General features: G+C 39.6%; 1 protein-coding gene across 1 annotated transcript in view; it reads left to right on the plus strand.

Annotated features, from left to right (window-relative positions):
• MRPL48 (mitochondrial ribosomal protein L48) overlaps positions 1–16,396 on the plus strand; it is a 103,506-nt gene extending 87,110 nt beyond the window's left edge. The window contains exons 6-8 of the mRNA XM_058305929.2: positions 13,135–13,237; positions 15,034–15,123; positions 16,110–16,396. Of these exons, the coding sequence (XP_058161912.1) occupies positions 13,135–13,237; positions 15,034–15,123; positions 16,110–16,184 (268 nt within the window). The 3' untranslated portion in view covers positions 16,185–16,396. The remainder of the gene's footprint in view (positions 1–13,134; positions 13,238–15,033; positions 15,124–16,109) is intronic.
• Positions 16,397–20,229: the final 3,833 nt, after the last annotated feature.

A 20,229-nucleotide genomic window follows, 5' to 3' on the forward strand; every position in this document is an offset into this window, starting at 1 on the left:
TCATCCCACTGTCTTCTTGCCTCCATGGTTTCTGATGAGAAATCAGCACTTAATCTTATTGTGGCTCTCTAGTACATGATATGTTACTTTTCTCTTATGGCTTTCCGAATTTTCTTTTTGTGGCTGTGACAGGCTGATTATGATATGCTATGGCATGGATCTATTTGGATTTATTCTATTTAGTGTTCATTGAGTTTCTTGGATGTATATATTTATCTTTTTTAAATTTGGGGAGTTTTCAGCATTATTTCTTTGAATATTCTCTCTGCTCTTTTCCTTCTCCTTCTAGGACTCTCACAGTGCGTACATTAGTGTGCTTGATGGTGTCCTATAGGTTGGTCAGGTACTTTTTATTCTTTCTGTTCCTCTGAATGATATGAATTGTCTTAACTTTAGCTTCTTTGATTATTTCTTCTGCCAGATCCAATCTGCTGATGAACCCCTGTAGGGAATTTAAAATTTCTGTGACTGTGATCTTCAGCTCTACATATTTTTTTTTTTTTTTTGAGGTACTGGACCAGAGATTGAACCCAGGACCTCATATGTGGGAAGCTGGCACTCAACCACTGAGCCACAAGGGCTCCCCTGAGTTGGATTTTTTGTTTCCTTGTTTGTTTTTGTTTTTAGGAGATACCAGGAACCAAACCCAGGACCTCCCATGTGGGAAGCAGGCCCTCAACCACTTGAGCCACATCCATTCCCTTGCATCATTCCTTTTTAATAATTTCCATCTCTCTATTGATATCCTCCTTGTGTTCCTCTATCGTGTTCCTGATTTCCTGTAGTTGTCTGTTTTCCTTTAGGTCTTTGAGCATATTGAGGACCACTTTTTTTAAGTCTTTGTCTGCTATGTCCCAGATCTGATCCTCCTCACTGATAATTTCAAGAAGCTTTTTTTTCAGATTAATTTCTCCCCCCACCCCATTGTTTGCGCTTACTATCTGCTCTGTATCTGTTCGTTGTGTGCTGTCTTTATCTACTCATCTTTTTTTTTCCTTCAGGGTCATCAGAAACCAAACCCGGAGTCTCCCACGTGGGAGGGAGGTACCCAATTGCTTGAACCACCCCCGCTCCCTATTTGTTGTGTCTCTCATTGTGTCTCCTTGTTGCATCATCTTGCTGCGTCAGCTCACCACACCAGCCCATCATGTCAGCTCGCTGTCTTGCTTGTCTTCTTTAGGAGACACCAGGAATCAAACCAACAACCTCCTATGTGGTAGGTAGGTGCCCAACTACTTGAGTCACATCTGCTTCCCCGAAGCTTTTTTCTTGATTTGGCACTTGCCCTGTTACTGTAGTCTTTTGTTTTCTGGAGCTTTGAGAAAGATGTTTCTGCTAGTTTTTGTTTTGTTTTGTTTTTTAAAGATTTATTTTTAATTTATTTCTCTCCCCCCATCCCCAGTTGTCTGCTCTCTGTGTCCATTTGCTGTGTGTTCTTCTGTGACCGCTTCTATCCTTATCAGTGGCACCAGAAACCTGTGTTTCTTTTTGTTGCATCATCTTGCTGTGTCAGCTCTCCGTGTGTGTGGTGCCATTCTTGGGCAGGCTGTGCTTTCTTTTGTGCTGGGCGGCTCTCCTTATGGGGCAAACTCCTTGCGCGTGGGGCTTCCCTATGCAGGGGACACCCCTGTGTGGCACGGAACTCCTTGTGCGCATCAGCACTGTGCATAGGCCAGCTCCACACGGGTCAAGGAGGCCTGGGGTTTGAACTGCAGACCCCCCATGTGGTAGACCGATGCCCTATCCATTGGGCCAAGTCTGCTTCCCTCTGCTAGTTTTTGGTGGTGGTTCAGAGCTTTTATGGGATACAAAGCCCTGGAGCATCTCATTCCATCATCTTGATCAGTGTGGGCCTTGAGTTTCTTCTTTAAAATTATTATTTTTTAAGTGATTTTATTTAAAGAAAAATATTAAATAAATAATAATTTAGGTGGTGTATTAGTCTTCCAAAGGGGTGCTGCTGCAAAATACCAGAAGTTTGTTGGCTTTTATAAAGGGAATTTATTTGGGGTAGGAGCTTACAGGTATTAGGCCATAAAGCATAGATTACTTCCCTCACCAAGTCTATTTCCACATGTTAGAGCAAGATGGCTGCCGATGCCAGGGTTCAGGCTTCCTGGGTTCCTCTCTTCCCAGTTCTTGCTTCTCTCTGGGCTGAGGATTCCTTTCTTCCTCAGGATTGCTCCTCTTTCCTCTGTGTGTTTACTTCCCGGGGCTCTAGCTGAAAACTTCAGCATCAAACTTCAACATCAAAACTCCAACATTAAAAACCCTCCAACTCTGTCCTTTGCCATGCCTTTTATCTTTTATCTTTTACCCCACCAAGGGGTAGGGACTCAACACCCTACTGACATGGTCCAAACAGAGCCCTAATCATAATGTAATCATGCCCAAGTACAGACCAGTTTACAAACAATCCAGTATCTATTTTTGGAATTCATAACTATATCAAACTCCTACAGGTGGTTTGCCATTGTGATAATATAATACACAGCACGGAATGTGGATATGGTAAAAATTATACTTTTTTTTCATTTTCACAACTATGAATTTGATTATAGTATTTTCCCATTTTACAGGTGAGGAATCTAAGGCTCAGAAAGGTTAAATAATGTGGACTAAATATATTGGGTAACATATTATATGATTGCATTTATATAAAATGTAAATATAAATAAATTTATTTTAAAAAGTAACAGTGCAATAATAGTTAGAAATGGGAGCTGTGGAGAGCAGTGGAAGCATAGAGACTTTGAAGGAATTGAATTTTCTTGTTTATTATTATTGAAATAATAAAAATGCTCTAATGATGATTGAGGTGATGAATGCACAGCTATGTGATTGTACCAGATACCATTGATAATTTGGATGAATTGTATGCTTTGTTGATATGTATCAATAAAATTGTTATGTTTAAAAAAAAAAAAAAGAAATGTTAAGGAACTTGTTAAAAGTCACAGAACCAGTCAGTTGCCTGGATTTAAACTCAGTTCTGCCTGACTGCGGTATTTTTAATTATATTGGGTCTTATTTTAAGTTCTTAAGCCAAATTTAGGCTGTTAAACCTTTATAACATAGAGTGTAACTGCTAAAAGTGTTCTTTAGAAGATTTGACAATAAGCTGTGACTTTAGCTTTCACAGCTGACAGTACCTCAGTTGTTTTAAGCTTAGGGATGTGCTTTATCTTTGCTTAATGTACCAGAGAGTTGGTTGCTCTTTTAGCACCTGGCACACACCTCTGTCATAGAGCTTAGTGCTCTAGGCTATAATGATCTGTTTATGTGTATGTCCTCTACCCTCTGACTATGTATTCCTTCTAGGTGTTTTCCTTTATTTCTTTAGCTCCTAGCACAAGACCTGTAACATGGGGGGCATTAAGTCATTGTTGAAAGAATGACAGGATCTTAAATATGACTATAGAATCCAGTTGCTTATTATACTTTTCCTAAAGTTTAATGACTATATTATTGATTAATTAATTAACTAAAACTATTGATTGAGGCCCTACTTGCTGTATGGTGGACATGTACTGGGCATTCTAGCTGGAGCATATTGAGGTGAATCTGACATAGAGCCTTAATTTAGGAGTACATATATACATACACATATATATGTACATATACATTTACACACATACACACAGAATTATAACATAATATGAACGGTGATAAGCAAAAGACAGTGTGATGTTAGTTCAAGTTGCAGAATAGGTAATAATTTAAAAGTATGTTTAGTGACTGGTGCATGCTCGTTGTTGGACTGGTAACAAGTTGTTTGCCCACCCGAAGCTTGTCTGTGGATCCCACTTTGAGTGACAAATGGTTAAGAGTACATTAACTCTTTATTTGAATTGAACTTCCTGCATTCAGTTTGAATTCCAGCTCTACCAGTTATTAGCTCTATGACTTTGGGCATTTCATAAGCTTGGTTTCCTCTTCCTCTGTATAATCATCCTCTGGATAATGAGGATGATAATTTTCCTCTTTTTTGAGTTCTGAAAATTAAATAAGATAGTATATGTAATACTTCATAGAGTGACTGGCACAATGAAACATTCTGTAAATAACAGTATTGTTATTAATAATGAATGAAGTTTTGTTTTTCAGTTGGCAGGGGTTAGGAGCAGTATCTCAGAGGTTGTGATGACAAAGAGGCACTAAATGTCATTTACAGAATGTTACTATCATACCCTGTCGTGGACCAAATCCCTGGAATAGTGTTTATGTCTTCAGATGGAGTATTTTTAAAGATGTTACTTTTAAAACCTGGCTCTATAATGCCCTGGCTACATTTGAGTAACATTTGTTGAGCACCTAATATCAACCAGGTACACTGCTAGGTACTTTTAAAATACATTCTCTTACTTCAGACATGCACTTTGGATCAAAGCAAGGACTCTGGAGACAGACAGCCTGGGTTTTATTCTTGCACTGCTGCATCCTTTTTGTGACATTGGATAGTCTACTTAACTTCTTTATGTCTTGCTTTCCTCATCTGTAAAACAGGGTTAACAAAAGTACCTACCTAAAAAGGTTATAGTGAAAATTAAGGGATTGATATATGTGACACCCTTAGAAATGTGACCAGCAACTGTTGGCTGCTATCATTATTATTAGCAGTAATAATAATAGAGGCTTGCCCACAGTCATACACCTAAGAGTGGCAAGGTCTGGATTTGAATCCAGATGTTTCTAATTCCCGATTCTTTCTAACTGGTTTTCCACACAGTAGTTGGGGTGATTTCTAGAATGGAAATATGATCCTGTCATGCCTCCACTTAAAATCCTTAACAGCTTCCCATTCCCTTAGGATCAAAATTAAAGTTCTTTGTGTGGTATGTGAGGTGCTCTTGCCTTAACTCACACTTCTCTTCCCGTCTCCCTCTCCTTTCAGCCACATTGGCTTTGTTTCTGTCACTTCCCACTTCATGACCTTTGCAGATGCTCTCTACAGCTTAGAATACTCTTCCCCCTTCACCTAACTAACTCCTACTTTTTTCCTTGGCTTCATCTTGGATGTCAGTTCTTCAGGAAACTTCTTAAGTTAGGTACTTCTGTTATATATTTAGGAAAAGTAACGAATATGTAGCTTTTCTTTCATAACACTCTTTCCTTACCTTCTATGTTAGTCAACCAAAGGGGTGCTGATGCAAAATACCAGAAGTCTGTTGACTTTATTATAAATGATATTTATTTGGGGTAGGAACTTATAGATACCAGGCGACAAGCATAAGTTACTTCCTTCACCAAAGTCTATTTCCACGTATTGGAGCAAGATGTCTGCTGATATCTGCCAGGGTTCAGGCTTCCTGGTTTCCTCTGGGCTCAGCCCCTTCACGTTTCTCCACAAGGCCAGCTGTAGACTATCAGGCAAACAGCTCTGTCTCTCTCCCCAGGGTTTCTGCCATGTCAAAGGAGCTGTCTCTTCCTCTGTGTTCTTCTCCTGGCTCAGGTCCTCTCCTTGCTTCTCTCCTTACCTCCCAGGACTCCAGCTCAAGAGTCCAGCATCAAACTCCAAATCAAAAGTCCAACATAAAAATCCCAGCCTCAAAAAACTCCAACTCTGTCCTTTGCCATGCCTTTTATCTGTGAGTCCCCACCCACCAAGGGGCAGGACTCAATGCCCTACTGACGTGGCCCAATCAAAGCCCTAATCATAATTTAATCATGCCCAAGTACAGACCAGTTTACAAACAAAATCCAATATCTATTTTTGGAATTCATAACTATATCAAACTGCTACACCTTATAATTACTTGACTGTTATTGGTAGCCCCTATTAGACTGCTTCTGTTTTCCTCAGTGATCTAACTTTAGAAACTTGCCTAGTGATACACAGTAGGTGTTGAATGAATATTTGATGGCTTGGATTGAGTTCCAAAAGGCATAGATGTGATTCCTAGAATAAGTGATATGCAGTTTTTTGCCTTTTGCTGGCATTTGTTCCAAATGTTGCAGAGCATAAAGGGATGCTTGTTTTCACCAACTCACTTCTCTGTATTGATTGAGGTTTTCAGACCATGATATTGTTAGGTGTTCTCGCTGCCCAGCTTTTCAGAGAAGAAATGATTTTCATTTCATCTTGATCTGTTTTTCCTCTGGCAGTTGGGGATAGTGATACAGCTATGACCTTGAGATAGAATTGGGCAGGAAAACAAAGTGCCAGTCTTTGTTTTATAAATGGATTGCATTGCTGCAGGGAGGATTCACCTAGACGGAGAGGAAATGAGAGGAGAGAAAGAGGCAGAGGACTTTTATGCAACTAGACCTTTAATTTGCCATCCTCCTTTGATGAGCCGCTTCCAGGGGAGATGGAAATCTTGCCCATCTGGAAGCAGCTTCCATGCCTGAAGAGTGAGCTAACCCAGCCCCTGTGGTGCTTTTGGTTTTGTTTTTAGGTACTGGGCCAGGGGGTTGAATCCAGGACCGCTCATGTGGGGAGCTGGTATTCAACCACGGAGCCACATCAGCTCCACTGAGTTGGTTTTCTCGTTTGTTTGCTTGTTGTTTTGTTTTTGTTTTCAGGCATTGGGGACTGAACCCAGGACTTCCCATGTGTGAAGCAGGTACTCAACAACTCGAGTCACATCCGCTCCCCTAGCCCCTGTGCTTTGTGGAGAATAAAAGTCTCACTCAGCATTACTTTCTGTGAGGTGACTCTTTTTTTTTTAAATTTTATAATCCACTCATATTTTTTTAAAATGTGAGGTGTAACTTATGTATAGTAAAGTCCACAGATTCTAAGTTCCCCAGCACCCCTACAAGTGTCTTTTGCTCCTTTCCGGTCAGTACTCTCCAGAGGTAGCACTGTTTTGTCATGTTAGTCATGTTAGTCATTTTGACACTTGAAATTCAAATATTGTACTTCTTCCCCTCTGTTTTTATTGTCTCTTCATCCAAATAATCTTTATTACGGAAAATTTAGACAGTACAGAAAAGATACTAAAGAAAAATTACTATATCTTTACCACTCAAAGGCCTATTGTACTTGGAAATAACCAGAGTTCTCAGTATTTCTTTATTAGACGGTCTCTGATTTTTCTGTTGGCTCTCTGTAAGGGCCTTTTATGACTCCTTGCTTTGTAGATCCTGCTGCATTTGCTTGAAAAGCCCAGGTGAACACCTGTGCTCACTCTTTGCATCTTTTTTTTTTTTTTTTCCTTTAATCCCCCTCCCCTCCCCCGGTTGTCTGTTTTTTGTGTCTTTTTGCTGCGTCTTGTTTCTCTGTCCGGTTCTGTTGTCGTCAGCGGCACGGGAAGTGTGGGCGGCGCCATTCATGGGCAGGCTGCTTCCTCCTTCGCGCTGGGTGGCTCTCCTTATGGGTGCACTCCTTGCGTGTCGGGCTCCCCTACGCGGGGGACACCCCTGTGTGGCACGGCACTCCTTGCGCGCATCAGCACTGCGCATGGGCCAGCTCCACACGGGTCAAGGAGGCCGGGGGCTTGAACCGCGGGCCTCCCATGTGGTAGACGGATGCCCTAACCACTGGGCCAAAGTCCGTTTCCCCTCACTCTTTGCATCTTGATAAAACACTACCTCTTCTATGAAGCCTTTCCTGAGCCCCCATTTTCTCCCTTGTCTCTCTAATATTCGGTACGTATCTATTTTTGTCCTTGTCTTAGGAAATGCCAGCTGTTTGTACTTCCTGTCTTTCCAATACGCTCTTTCTGAGCAACTTGGAAGCATATTACCCACCAGAGTGCCTGGAACATAATGGGATCTCAGTAAATGTTTGTTGAATGAGTAAATAAACAAGTTAATGAAATCTTGCTGAAGTTAAGTATTGAAGAATAAAATTTATGCTGAGTGGCAAGAATAGAGAACTCCCACTTTAGTTAGTCTAATCTGCCGGAAAGGAAAGATAGCTTTTTAGAGTGCTTTTTACTTTCCAAAAGCTTTCACATAATTATCTTATTTGATATTCATAACAAGTCTGTGAGTGTATCCCCACTTTTATTTAGGGAAGTATTTCCATATTTGAATTGTAAAATAAGCTGCTGCGAGATTGTGCTGAAATGTGGGAGTGGGTGTTTTTTAGGGAGGCTACCTGGAAGAGTTTGCAGTACCCAGCATTGACTGACTGCTTATGAGGGTAAAGGAACTGGCATTGATGGGCATAGTGTGCTGGGCAAATGACTTATGTAATCTCATCTAATCACCACAACAACACTGTGAGCTAAGTATTATCCTCATTTTATAGGTGAAGGAACTGAGACTCAGAGACCTGAAATAGTTTGCCCTAGGTCAAATAGATAATATGTGGCAGGGCCAAGGTTTGAACCCAGGACTCACGATCATATCTTTGATCTCTTTTCACCAAACTGCCTTTCTTTTGTAGAAGCCCATCTGTATAGGGTTATGCCCTTTGCTATTAATTGGTGAAACTTTATCACACATGAAAATTTAGAAATCCTACTGTTTAAATTATTTCATTTAACTTTAGTTTAAGGAACTTTTGGATAAGAGGAAAACAAAAACTATTATATTTGTGCATAGCCATTAGTCCCATATTTTATTTTATTTGTTAATTTTATATTTTTAATTTAATTTAATTTTACCTGGGGCTGGGGATTGAACCCAGGACCTCATTTGTGGGAAGCCGGCACTCAAGTACTTAGCCACAGCAGCTTCCCTGAGTTGGTTTTTTCATTTGTTCTGCTTGTTGTTCATTTTCGTTTTTTTTAGGAGGCACTGGAAACTGAACCTGGGACTTCCTGTGTAGGAGGCGGGCACTCAACTGAATGAATCACATTTTTTAAAAATTAGAGCAGTTGTAGATTTATAGGAAAATGTAGATTACACAGAATTCCCATCTACTTCTCCCCACAGTTTTCATTATTATTAACAAACAGATGAACCAATATTATTATAAGAATAATATTATTAACTACAGTACGTAGTTTGCACTAGGGTTCACTCTTTGTATTGTATGGATCTACAGTCTAAAAAATTTTTTTCTTATTCTGGTAACATATGCAACATAAAATTTCCCATTTTAATCACTTTCAAGTATACAATTAACTTATGTTTATTACAGTCACCATGTCGTGCTACCATCAACACCATCTATTATCAAAACTTTTCATCACAAATAGAAGCTCTATATGATTAAGTTTTAACTCCCATTCCTCACCCCCACTCCTGCGTGTGTTAACCTGTATTGTAATTTCTGACTATGAATGTGCATATTCTCATTATTTCACATACATGAACTCATACTATGTCCTTTCGTGTTTGCCTTATCTCATTAGTCCTATCTTATTACCATACCTGATCCTTGTAATAGTCTATTGCTATAACCTAGATTATAATCATTTATACATGAAAATAACGAGGCCAAAGGGGAAGTGACTTGCTTAGCCCAGCCAAGTCCTCCTGTGTTCTTTCATTCCTACATGTGGATCTGCTGAAGCTGATTATAGTAAGCATAAACTCAATAAAAGTGCTCTCAGCCCAGGGCAATTTTGTACACCAGAGGAACTTTTGGCAATGTATGGAGACAAATTTTTTTTAAACAAATCAATTCTTTTATCTTTATTTTGTACATTTAATAATTGAAAATATAAACAATTAAAAACTAAAAAGAATATAAATGATATAAAGATAATAACAATAGGGAGGGTTGGGGGGAAATACTTTGGTTAGTAGTAATATTTTGACAATGCTTTTTAAGCATTAGTTAAAAAGGTTTAACAACAATGTAAGGTGTTGGTGGTAGGGTGAGTTATGAGAGTCCTGTATGATGTTATGTATGTTTGTTTTGTAAGTTCACAGCTATTACTACACACTTATTGTTTATGTATGTTTGTGTGTGGGTAAAATATTTCAATATATATTTTTTTAAGTTAAAAAAACTAAAAAGAAAACACAGTTGAATAAAAACATACATTTCTCAATTAGATGTACTGGATACCTATAAATTTTTTTTTAATCATACAGTATGTTACACAATATATTTGGTTCATAGTAATGCCATCATACAGTATTTGTCCTTTTGTGTCTGGCTTGCTTTGCTCAACAAAGTGTCCTCCAGATTCACCCATGTTGTCATATGCCTTACAACTTCATTTCTTCTTACAGTTGCATAATCTTCCATCATGTGAACAGACCACAGTTTGTTTTTCCATTCATTGGTTGATGGACAGCTGGGTTGTTTCCAACTTTTGGCAATTGTGAATAATTGCCGCTATGAACATTGGTGTGCAGACGTCTGTTTGTGTCACTCCTCTCAGTTCTTCTGGGTATATACCCAGTAGTGGTATTGCAGGGTCACATGGCAAGTCTATATTCAACCTCTTTAGGAACTGTCAAGCAGTCCTTCATGTGGCTGTACCATTCTGCATTCTCACCAACAGTGAATAAGTGTTCCTATCTCTCCACATCCTCTCCAACATTTCAGTTCTCTGTATTTTTAATAGTGGCCATTCTGATAGGTGTGAAATGATACCTCATTGTAGTTTTTTTTTTTAAGATTTATTTTTTATTTATTTCTCTCTTCTCCCCCACCCCCAGTTGTATGTTCTCTGTGTCTATTTGCAGCGTGTTCTCCTTTGTCCGCTTCTGTTGTCAGTGGCACGGGAATCTGTGTTTCTTTTTGTTGTGTCATCCTGTTGTGTCAGCTCTCCTTGTGTGTGGCACCATTCTTGGGCAGGCTGCACTTTCTTTTGTGTTGGGTGGCTCTCCTTATGGGGTGCACTCCTTGCGTGTGAGGCTCCCCTACATGGGGGACACCCCTGCATGGCAGGGCTCTCCTTACGCGCATCAGCACTGCGCATGGGCCAGCTCCACACGGGTCAAGGAGGCCTGGGGTTTGAACCGCAGACCTCCCAAGTGGTAGGCATATGTCCTAAGCACTGGGCCAAGTCTGCTTCCCTGATATTGCATTGAATCTATAAATCAGTTTGAGTAAGATTGACATCTTCCTGATATTTATTCTTCCAGTCCATGAACATGGAATGTCTTTCCATTTGTTTAGGTCTTTTAAAATTTCTTTTAGCATTGTTTTGTAGTTTTCTGCATATAGGTCCTGTACTTCTTTGGTTAAATTAATTCCTAAGTATTTGAGACTTTTTGTGGCTATTGAAAATGGAATATTTCCCCTGATTCCCTCCTTAGATTGTTCAGTACTATTCTACAAAAACTTTACTGGTTTTTGCCTATTGATCCTGTATCCTGCACTTTGCTGAACTCAAAACAAATCAATTTTATTGATACATATTAATAAAGCATACAATTCATCTGAAGTGTACTATCAGTTGTATTTGCTATAATTACAGTTGTGTGTTCATCACTTCAGTCATTATTAAAGCATTTTCATTATTTAGACAATAATAATAACAAAAAACAGACAAACAAGCAATGTGGATGTGGCTCAGGTGATTAGGCTCCTGTCTACCATTTCAATTCCCAGGGCCTCCTGGTGAAGGCAAGCTCACCCACGCTGCCATGGAGAGCTGAGGGCAGACAGCAAGTATAAACAACAAGCCAGGGGTGAGGGAGCGGTAAATAAAGTGAAGTAAAATAAATAAAGCTTTAAAAATAAAAAACAGGGAAATGGATGTAGCTTAACCAGTGGGCTCCCGTCTACCATACAAGAGGTCCAGGGTTCGAGGCCAAGTGCCAGCCCACACAGGATGCAGCCCTGCACAGGATTGCCGGCCAATGCTGAGAGCTGGTACAGTAAGATGACGCAACAAGAGACACAGAAGAGAGAAAATAAGAAGACGTAGCAGAACAGGAAGTTGAGGTGGCCCAAGAAGGTAATCAATCGCCTCTCTCCCAATCCAGAAGGTCCCAGGATTGGTTCCCAGAGCCGCCTAATGAGAATACAAGCAGACACAGAAGAACATACAGCTAGTGGACAAAGAGAGCAGACAACAGGGGGAACGGGACAGGGGGGAGGGAGAAATAAATAAAATAAATCTTAAAAAAAAACAAAAAAAACCCAGACAAACAAAATTCCTCACTTCTCAATCTCTTTATGCTTCCCCCACTGTACATAGAGCTGCTGTTTCTGGCTGTTCTTCCGAAGTGTATAGTCAATGGCTTTTAGTGTAATCACACAGTTGTACATTCATCATCTCAAAAATTTTAGAACAATTTCGTTACTCTGAAAAGAAAGACTCCACACCTCTTAGTATTCCTTCCTCAGACCTACATAACCACTTATCTATTTTCATCTTTATAAATTGATTTGTATTTACATTTTTTATAAGTGGAATCATACAATATGTAGTACTCTGTGTCTGGTCTCCTTCTATTAGTATGTTTTGGGGTTTTTTTGGTCTGATCTTAACATTTTGTACTATTAACTTACATTTGTTCAGCTTCAAAGAAAAATGGTCTGATCTGTGCAATTCTACCCATATTCATATTTCACTTAATATATTTATATTTCACAGTATATTTAGTTCATAATAGGGTAATCATACAGTGTTTGTCCTTTTGTGTCTGACTTGCTTCACTCAACATAATGTCCTCCAGGTTCATCCATGTTGCCATATGTTTCATGACTTCATTTCTTCTTACCACTGCATAATATTCCATTGTGTGTATACTGTATGGAGACAATTTTGATTGTTGTGACTTGGTCAGGGGTATCTAGCTGGTAGAGGCTGGGAATGCTGCCAAAGATCTTATAAGCACAAGCCAGCACTGCTCCAACCCTCCCCCTCCCTCTCCCCCGCCCCAAATTATCTAGTCCAAAATGTCGTTAGTACTGAGATTGAGAAACCCTGTTCTAGAACCATTGGGTTTCATGCCTTATTTTTCCAAAAGAGGAAAGAAGTCCAAGGTTAGTTTCCAAAGCATGACTAGTGACAAACCTGACTTTTAAAATTTCCTGTTCTTCAGTAGCAACAAATACTTGTTAATCACCAAGTTTTATTTAGCACATTGTATTAGCATGGTTGGGAATGCATGATCTTTTCCCTCTGGGAGTTTGGAGACTTCTGGAGAAGGTTTAAGGAGATCTGGTTACTTTGCTCTTGGCTGCAGATAAGCTCAATTGGAAAAACATCCCTTGGATTTTAGGGGCTGTACTGAGGGGCTTCCCTGGTTGAAGTGGTGATAAATGTTGCTGCAGCTACTGCTAGCTTAAGAGAACTCTCCCAATACCTGACTTCCTTCCCACAGTTATGCAATGCCCACCAAAACCATGGAGGTGTTGCGGCTTCAGGACCAAGGCAGAAAAACGTTCCTGGATTCAGTCCTTACCACTCATGAGCGAGTGGTTCAGGTAGGTACTCTGGGAGAAACTCAACATGCATTTTCCTCTCTCATTTTTCTTCTCTTACCTACTTTTCCTTCTTCTCTTTCATGCCCTTCTCTTCCTCATGCCTGCCCACTAAATAATGGTATTCTCTAGGATTCAGTTCTTAACCCCTCTATCTTTCCTTATTTCCTATCTTCTCCTTATGCTTCTGTGATCATAATCATATACTGATAACCCCCAGATATATATCTCTAGCCTTGAAATCTTGGCTGAACTTCAAACCTAATATTCACTTGTCCACCAGACTTCATTTGTAGGTTATAGAGGCGTTCTATACTCAGTGTATCAAAAATTAATTTTGCTCTTGCTCTTTTGCATTCACCCAGTTCCGGTGCCTGTTTGTGCCTTATTCTGTCTTCTTTGTCCCCACCTGGGTCAATACGCAAGAAAACCTGGGCATTTATAATCTATAATGGGGAGTTGTAGTCTGTAAATCAGTCCATTTTATCACTTTTCAGCCCCTTCCTCTCTACCTGGGACCCATGATCTGTTATTTTCTCCCATTTCTCTTTCCTCCCTATCTTAATAAATTACTGGTCTTACTAACCTGACATGCTTTTGAAATTCATTTCTGCAGCATGGTCAAGAACCTAGACAAAATCTGGTTACAATACTGAGCAAGATGGGGGTTTTTCTGCCAGATGCACTTTATTAACCAACTTCTGAGATACCAGGGTTTCAAAGAGAAAGCAAGAGTTTATTTGCTTGCACATAGCAATGGAGGCCAGTGGCCTAAGGGCTCCCAAAATCTGCCTCCTGGAGCTGCAGTAATCCTGATAGTGTTATAATATCCAGCCTTAACAATTCATGCTAATGAGTAATTGGGGTGGGGCTGGCTCAGGTTCCTTCTGTAATAAGCTTTAATGGGTTGAACAGGATGGGGTTTTTATTTACTTCTTATTATATTAAATAAATTATTTTTAAAAATTAATTGTAGAGCAGAGTGAGTATAGTTTAGTGGTCGAGCATCTGCTTCATATGTATGAGGTCGTAGAGTCAAGCCTTGGTACTTTCTTAAAAAAAAATGTAAAGGGACTGATTTTCCTCTTTTTCTATAACTTTCCCCACCTTTCAGCTTTATACTTGACCCTTCTTTTTCTTTTCTCTCTGATATCCATTTATTTACCAGATTCTGTAACTTCTACCTCCTAAAATCTCTCAGATCTATCCACTTTGCTTTACCTCCATACCAATGTAAGCATGTCACTTTCCTGTTTAAAATCCCTCAGTGACTTCCTTTTAGCTCCAGCAGTACCTTGCAGAGACAGATGGGTGACAACCACATCACCAGAAAGGTACCCAGAATTACTAAAAATTCACAGTTCCTGGGAAGCAGATGTAGCTCAAGTGGTTTATTTAGCAAGCTTCCCATGTAAGAGGTTCCAGGTTCAATCCCTGGTACCTCCTAAAAACAAAAAAACAAACGAACGAAAAAAGAAACAACTCTCATTGGGGAGTGCATGTAGCTCAGTGGTTGAGCACCTACTCAATATGGGGAAACCTGAGTTGAATCAGAAAGTCAGCCTGGACTTGATAACCTCTTGGTACAGTTATGACTTCCACTGCCTTACAGGAGTAGATATTGGCAGACAGCAAGAGAAATTCTGTAGAAGCTGGGCTCAGAAACCAGCTTTGGATATTGAACCTTTACCCTTGGGCCCTCTAGCTCTGCTGGAACTGGTATTTGAGCCCATGTCATATCTGCCCAATTACCTGGCTTGCAGGGCCCTCCCTCAGCAGCATCTCCTATCCTTTTGCAGATCAGTGGTTTGAGTGCTACTTTTGCAGAGATTTTCTTGGAAATAATCCAAAGCAATCTTCCTGAAGGAGTCAGATTGTCAGTGAAAGAGGTAAGTACTAGTTTGGGAAGAGACCCCATGGTGGCTTTCCTGTGCTCAAAATGGGAGTTGGGCAAATGGACTGCCTGGCTTTAGACAACAAATAAATGTGGTTAATTTAGGCCAGATAATTAGGAGGAAAGACATGCACGCTGGTGGCATCAGGATCATTATTCTGTCTCTTCCAAGGAATCAGGGATGAAACTTTGTGGAGCTGAATTCCTCACAGCTTCCTGAAGTTAGGGGTGAGCCCATGACATCCCAAATTACCTCCCATCAGGTAGTTATATGGCAGAAGGAAGAGCACATACAGTATAATCAGAACACAAATAGAAAATACAGATAAGTTTCATAGGCCGACAAAGCTTGACTGTAACCTTCCTGAATATATTCAGTAAAGAAACATTGGAAGGAAGTTTGGTCAGGCATGGAAAACCTGGAAAATATTAGGAGCCTAAACCAAAATACTGAGTATTCTGGTCCTGTTGCCAAGGTGATCCTGATTATGACACAGATATATCTGGTTATAGACCATTTGCTTCATCCAGCTCCTCTTTTTCCAAGTACATGCTTGCCAAGCCTATTCTGCTTGTTATTTCGGTTTCACATAGATCTATGTATAGAGTGAGAATGTGCTGGTCATGTTGACTTCAAAAATGCTCATTCCTGTGACTTATTTCCTGTTTTAAATGGACAATTTGGCATTCTCTCACTTTTATGTTTAGTACCTCTATTGTAATACATAGACTGTTTTAACATCGGTTCTTCATGTCTGTCTTCTCTCATCAGACTGAGTTTATTGAAGGCAGGGAGGATGTGCAATTCAACTTTGAATCCCCAGTTCCTAATGCCATGGAGTACATAGTAGATACTCCATAAAAGTTAGTTGAATCTGAATCAGTCATTGCAGAGCTGGCTGATAGGTCTTTTTTTGGCATATTTGAGTAATTAAAAGCTCCACTGTAATTCCCACTTACTTTCTTTTTTCTTCTCCCCAGCACACTGAAGAAGATTTCAAGGGGAGGTTCAAAGCTCGGCCAGAGTTGGAAGAATTGTTGGCTAAGTTGAACTAGCTCACTGCAGAGCCTTTCATGCCTGCTCTGATGATATTGAGTGCTAAATAGAGTTTCATGGAGACTCTGACTCTTAGATATCATAGATACCCATTTCCACAGCCAGGACTGTCTCTTCTCCTCTGTGGTGGGGCTATGTTTACCGTTTGTCAACCACTTTCCTTTGGCTAACCCTAGGTATCTACATCTGTCTAATAAAAATTTGCTAATGATGGGTGTGTGTGTGAGGTCAGCTCACCCTCTAGGGTATCTTTAACTAAGGGTTTCTGTTTCATCTTTGCCTAGTGCCTTAGCATAGAAGTATGTTCCTCTTCAGTATTTCTTCAAGTCTCAGGGGTTCTTAACCTTTTTTGTTCCATGGACCCCTTTTCTAGTCAGGTGAAAACCAAGGACCCCTTATTAATTCCATACTATACTATATATTTAATAAATATATCACACCCACACCAAAACATCCCCACAAGAATAATATTTTTTTTGATTTTCAATTCAGGGTCAGAGATGACTTGTTAAGAACCCCTGAATTAGAGTGAACTTGACTATCCTTGAGTAATATGGCATGGCATCCTTTAATGAAGCAGAAGATCATAAGTAAACTCTCTGGAGTTATAGGAGTTATAGGAAGGGTGATTTTAGCTTTATATATGAAAAACTCTCAATAAAATCAGGGTCTGTACATAAGTGAAAAATAATCATTTTGTGGAGTAGTGAGTCACCTGACAGAAGTATTCAGGCAGGTGTTATGTAACTGCTAATTAGAGTTGCCCAGAATAAGTTTAAGCAAAGAATTGAAGGTGATCTTGGTCAGGGGTCAGAGTTGCCTGTAAGACCAATCCTACCTGCTGCCTACCTTTGTAAATAAAGGTTTATTGGAACAGAGTCATGCTCATGCACTTATATACTATCTGTGGCTGCTTTCACACTGTAGTGGCAGAGTTGAGTAGTTGCAGTAGAGACCATCAGCCTAAAACATTTACTCTCTGACCCTTACATAAAAAGCTTACCAGACCCTGATCTAGGTCATTGGTTCTCAAACTCTAGTGTGCACAAGAATCACCTGAAAGACCTTCTAAAACACACATTGCTGAACTCCACCCCCAGATTTGCTGATTTGTAAAACTGGAACGAGAACCTAGAATTTGCATTTCTTACAAGGTGCTGCTGGTGCTATTGGTTCAGGGTTACCTCTTTGAAAACCACTAGTTCTCAAAGAGAACCACTAGTCTAAGTGACCTCAATGTTCCTCCTAATCCGAGTCTTGGTGCATTCATATTTTTGTGCATAACTATCACTTACTGAGCCAGACCCTGTGCTAGGTGCTAAATTATTCTAATCTTCACAACAGTCTTTCAGGGTGTGTATATGAGCGTGCGTGTGAATGGGTGTCTCTGTGTGAGAATATGAATGCATGTGACTATCTGTGTGTTTATGAGTGTGAGGGTATATCACTTGCAATTATTGAGCCCTTTTTGTGCTATGCTATGTGCTTTGTATGGATTATCCTTGAAGTTGGTGGTATCATCCCAATTTTATGGATGGAAAAAAGGAGGTTTGGAGAGATAAAGTGACTTCTTAGGGTCACACAGTTAGTAAATGGCATCCCCTTTTCCCCTGTACCTCATTGCTTCTCTGGGTTCTCTTACATGAAGGTCTGTGGGAGCTTAGAACATTCTCAGCATTGGATGTACTTTTCTGAAAATTCCCCATTCGGTCCTGAAGTTATTTTGTTTTCTTTGCCTTGGTCATCAAAGGCAACAAGAGGAAACTCAGATTTCCTCCTAAGGTGCAGCAGTAAAGAAGGCTGTCAAGATAGCAGGTGCTCTCAGTTAAAATGCTTCTCTGCCTTGGGGCCTGAGCATTCAAATTGAAGTCCCATCAGGCCAAGACTTTAAAATAAACCCTACTGGGAGTATGAGCAGAATTTTCCAGGTGAGGACTAATATTTGGTTTGTAGAATTGCTCATCACTGAGTCTCTTTTAGAGAATAGAAAAGTCCATCAGCTAAGGCATGAATGTAAGGCTGGGGGATCTATAGTAACATGAATAAATAAATGTATATAAATATGTAGACATGAATATATATTTGTGTGTGTATCCCATATCACAGGCAGTGGGCAGTGTTACAGGGGCCTCATTTAGGAACCTGTAAAACAGCAGTGTTTTCCAATTGTGCAGGTTTCCTCATTATCAATATATGGAAGCAGAACTTGGGAATTCATAAAGCATAAGATATTAGAGCTGAAGAACTTTAGGAATCAGCTAGCCTAATCCTTTTTTTTAGTGAGTGCAAGTTAGGGGCCCAGAGGGAACTGTACTTGGCCTAAGGTCACAGGACATATCATTGGCAGATCCAAATCTCTTGATTTCCAGTCCATCCTTTTCTATTATATCACTGAGGGAAGAGTCAGGCTCATCTCTTAAACAGGAGGCAGCTGGATTCTGTCACCTTGGAGCTCTTGTGTCACTGACCTAGTTGAAGATTTATTGTCTCACCAGAGTAAATGGGCTTTTGTTGCTTATGAGTAGTCTGTCCTGAGAAAAATTATGGAAGTGATGGAAATTACTTTTAATGCCTTATCCTGGCTAGAGGGATGGGAGAGATTCTGATTTCTAAAACCTCAAGGCTACAAAACAATTATGAGTTTCTTCTGATTCTCTTGAATGAGGCCCAAAGGGAAATTGACTTTCCTGGGATCACATGGCAGTGAAATCAAATGAACACAAGTCCAGCTCCAGGCTAAAAATATTCTCCCTCCCTCCTTGAGACAACCTAGTTTAAGGAAAAGAGGCAGACAAACTTGGATTATTGCCTGGTTACATTGATTAATTTTGAGGCCACTGGCAAGTTATAGTAACCTCATTGAACCTCAGTTTTCTGATCTATAAAATGGGAATAATCCCTTTTTAGGGGTTTGAAATGATGTATCTAATGGGGTAGCAAGTACCCAGTGAATGTAAGATCCCTTCCCTTTGAAACTTCAGTATACTTTCTTAAAATTTTTTCTTCATTGAGGTATAAATTTTATATAGTGAAATGCACAGATCTTGAGTGTACATTTGGTCAATTTTGAAAGTGCATCCATCCATGTAATGTACACTTCTAACAAGATAAAGATCATTTCCATCACCTCAGAAAGCTTCATCCTGTTCTTTCAGTCATCCTCCTCCAGAAGGAACAACTAAGTTAATTTGTCTTGCCATAGATTCATTTTGCTTATTCTAGCACTACCTATAAATATTACACAGTATATACTGGTTTGTGTCTTACTTCATTCGATCTAATAGTTCTCAGATTTATCCATGTTGTGCGTTATTAGTAGTTCATTCCTTTAGCATACTTTGAGTTTTGATTGCCCCAGTTACAGCTAAACTATGCTTAATACTGCCATGAAAACATGAGGAGAAGCAGGAGAGAAGAGAGGGAAGGCCAATGGTTTGGGAATCAGGATAGGTGAATTCTAGTCTTGGGTCTGCCAATACATAACCTTTGGGAACATCTATTTTAGTTTTCATTTTATAGACAAATTAACACACCCAGGGAGGGTAAGACTTGTCCAAGGCCACCCGGTTAGCCAGTGGCAGTCAGAAATAGTTCCAGGTCCTTCCATTCCTGGTTTAGTTTACATACTGAAATTTTTCAAATGGATTTTTATGTACATCAGTAACTCTCAAGGAGAAACTGCCTAAGTCAAATGGGCAATTTCCTTGTTAAGGCCAGCAGATTCTTCAGCTTCATGTTTTAGTATCTTTTTTCTGGCTTGAAGATGCCTTTTTCTCTACCGTGGAAGCCTTGAGATGACCAGCTATGGATTCTGAAAAGGTATGACTTTTTTTTGTTTCTTTTTTTAAAAACAAATAAATTATATTGATAAATATTAATACAGTTTAAACCCATCCAAAGTGTACAATCAATAATATTTGGTATAATCATATAGTTGTGCATTCATTACTTCAATAATTTTTAAAGCATTTTCATTATCCCAGTAATGACAAACACACACAAAACTCATTACCTCTCAATCCTTCTATGCATCCGCTGCTATTA

Source organism: Dasypus novemcinctus, chromosome 10 (genome assembly GCF_030445035.2).
Source record: "Dasypus novemcinctus isolate mDasNov1 chromosome 10, mDasNov1.1.hap2, whole genome shotgun sequence".
Classification (NCBI taxonomy): Eukaryota; Metazoa; Chordata; class Mammalia; order Cingulata; family Dasypodidae; genus Dasypus; species Dasypus novemcinctus.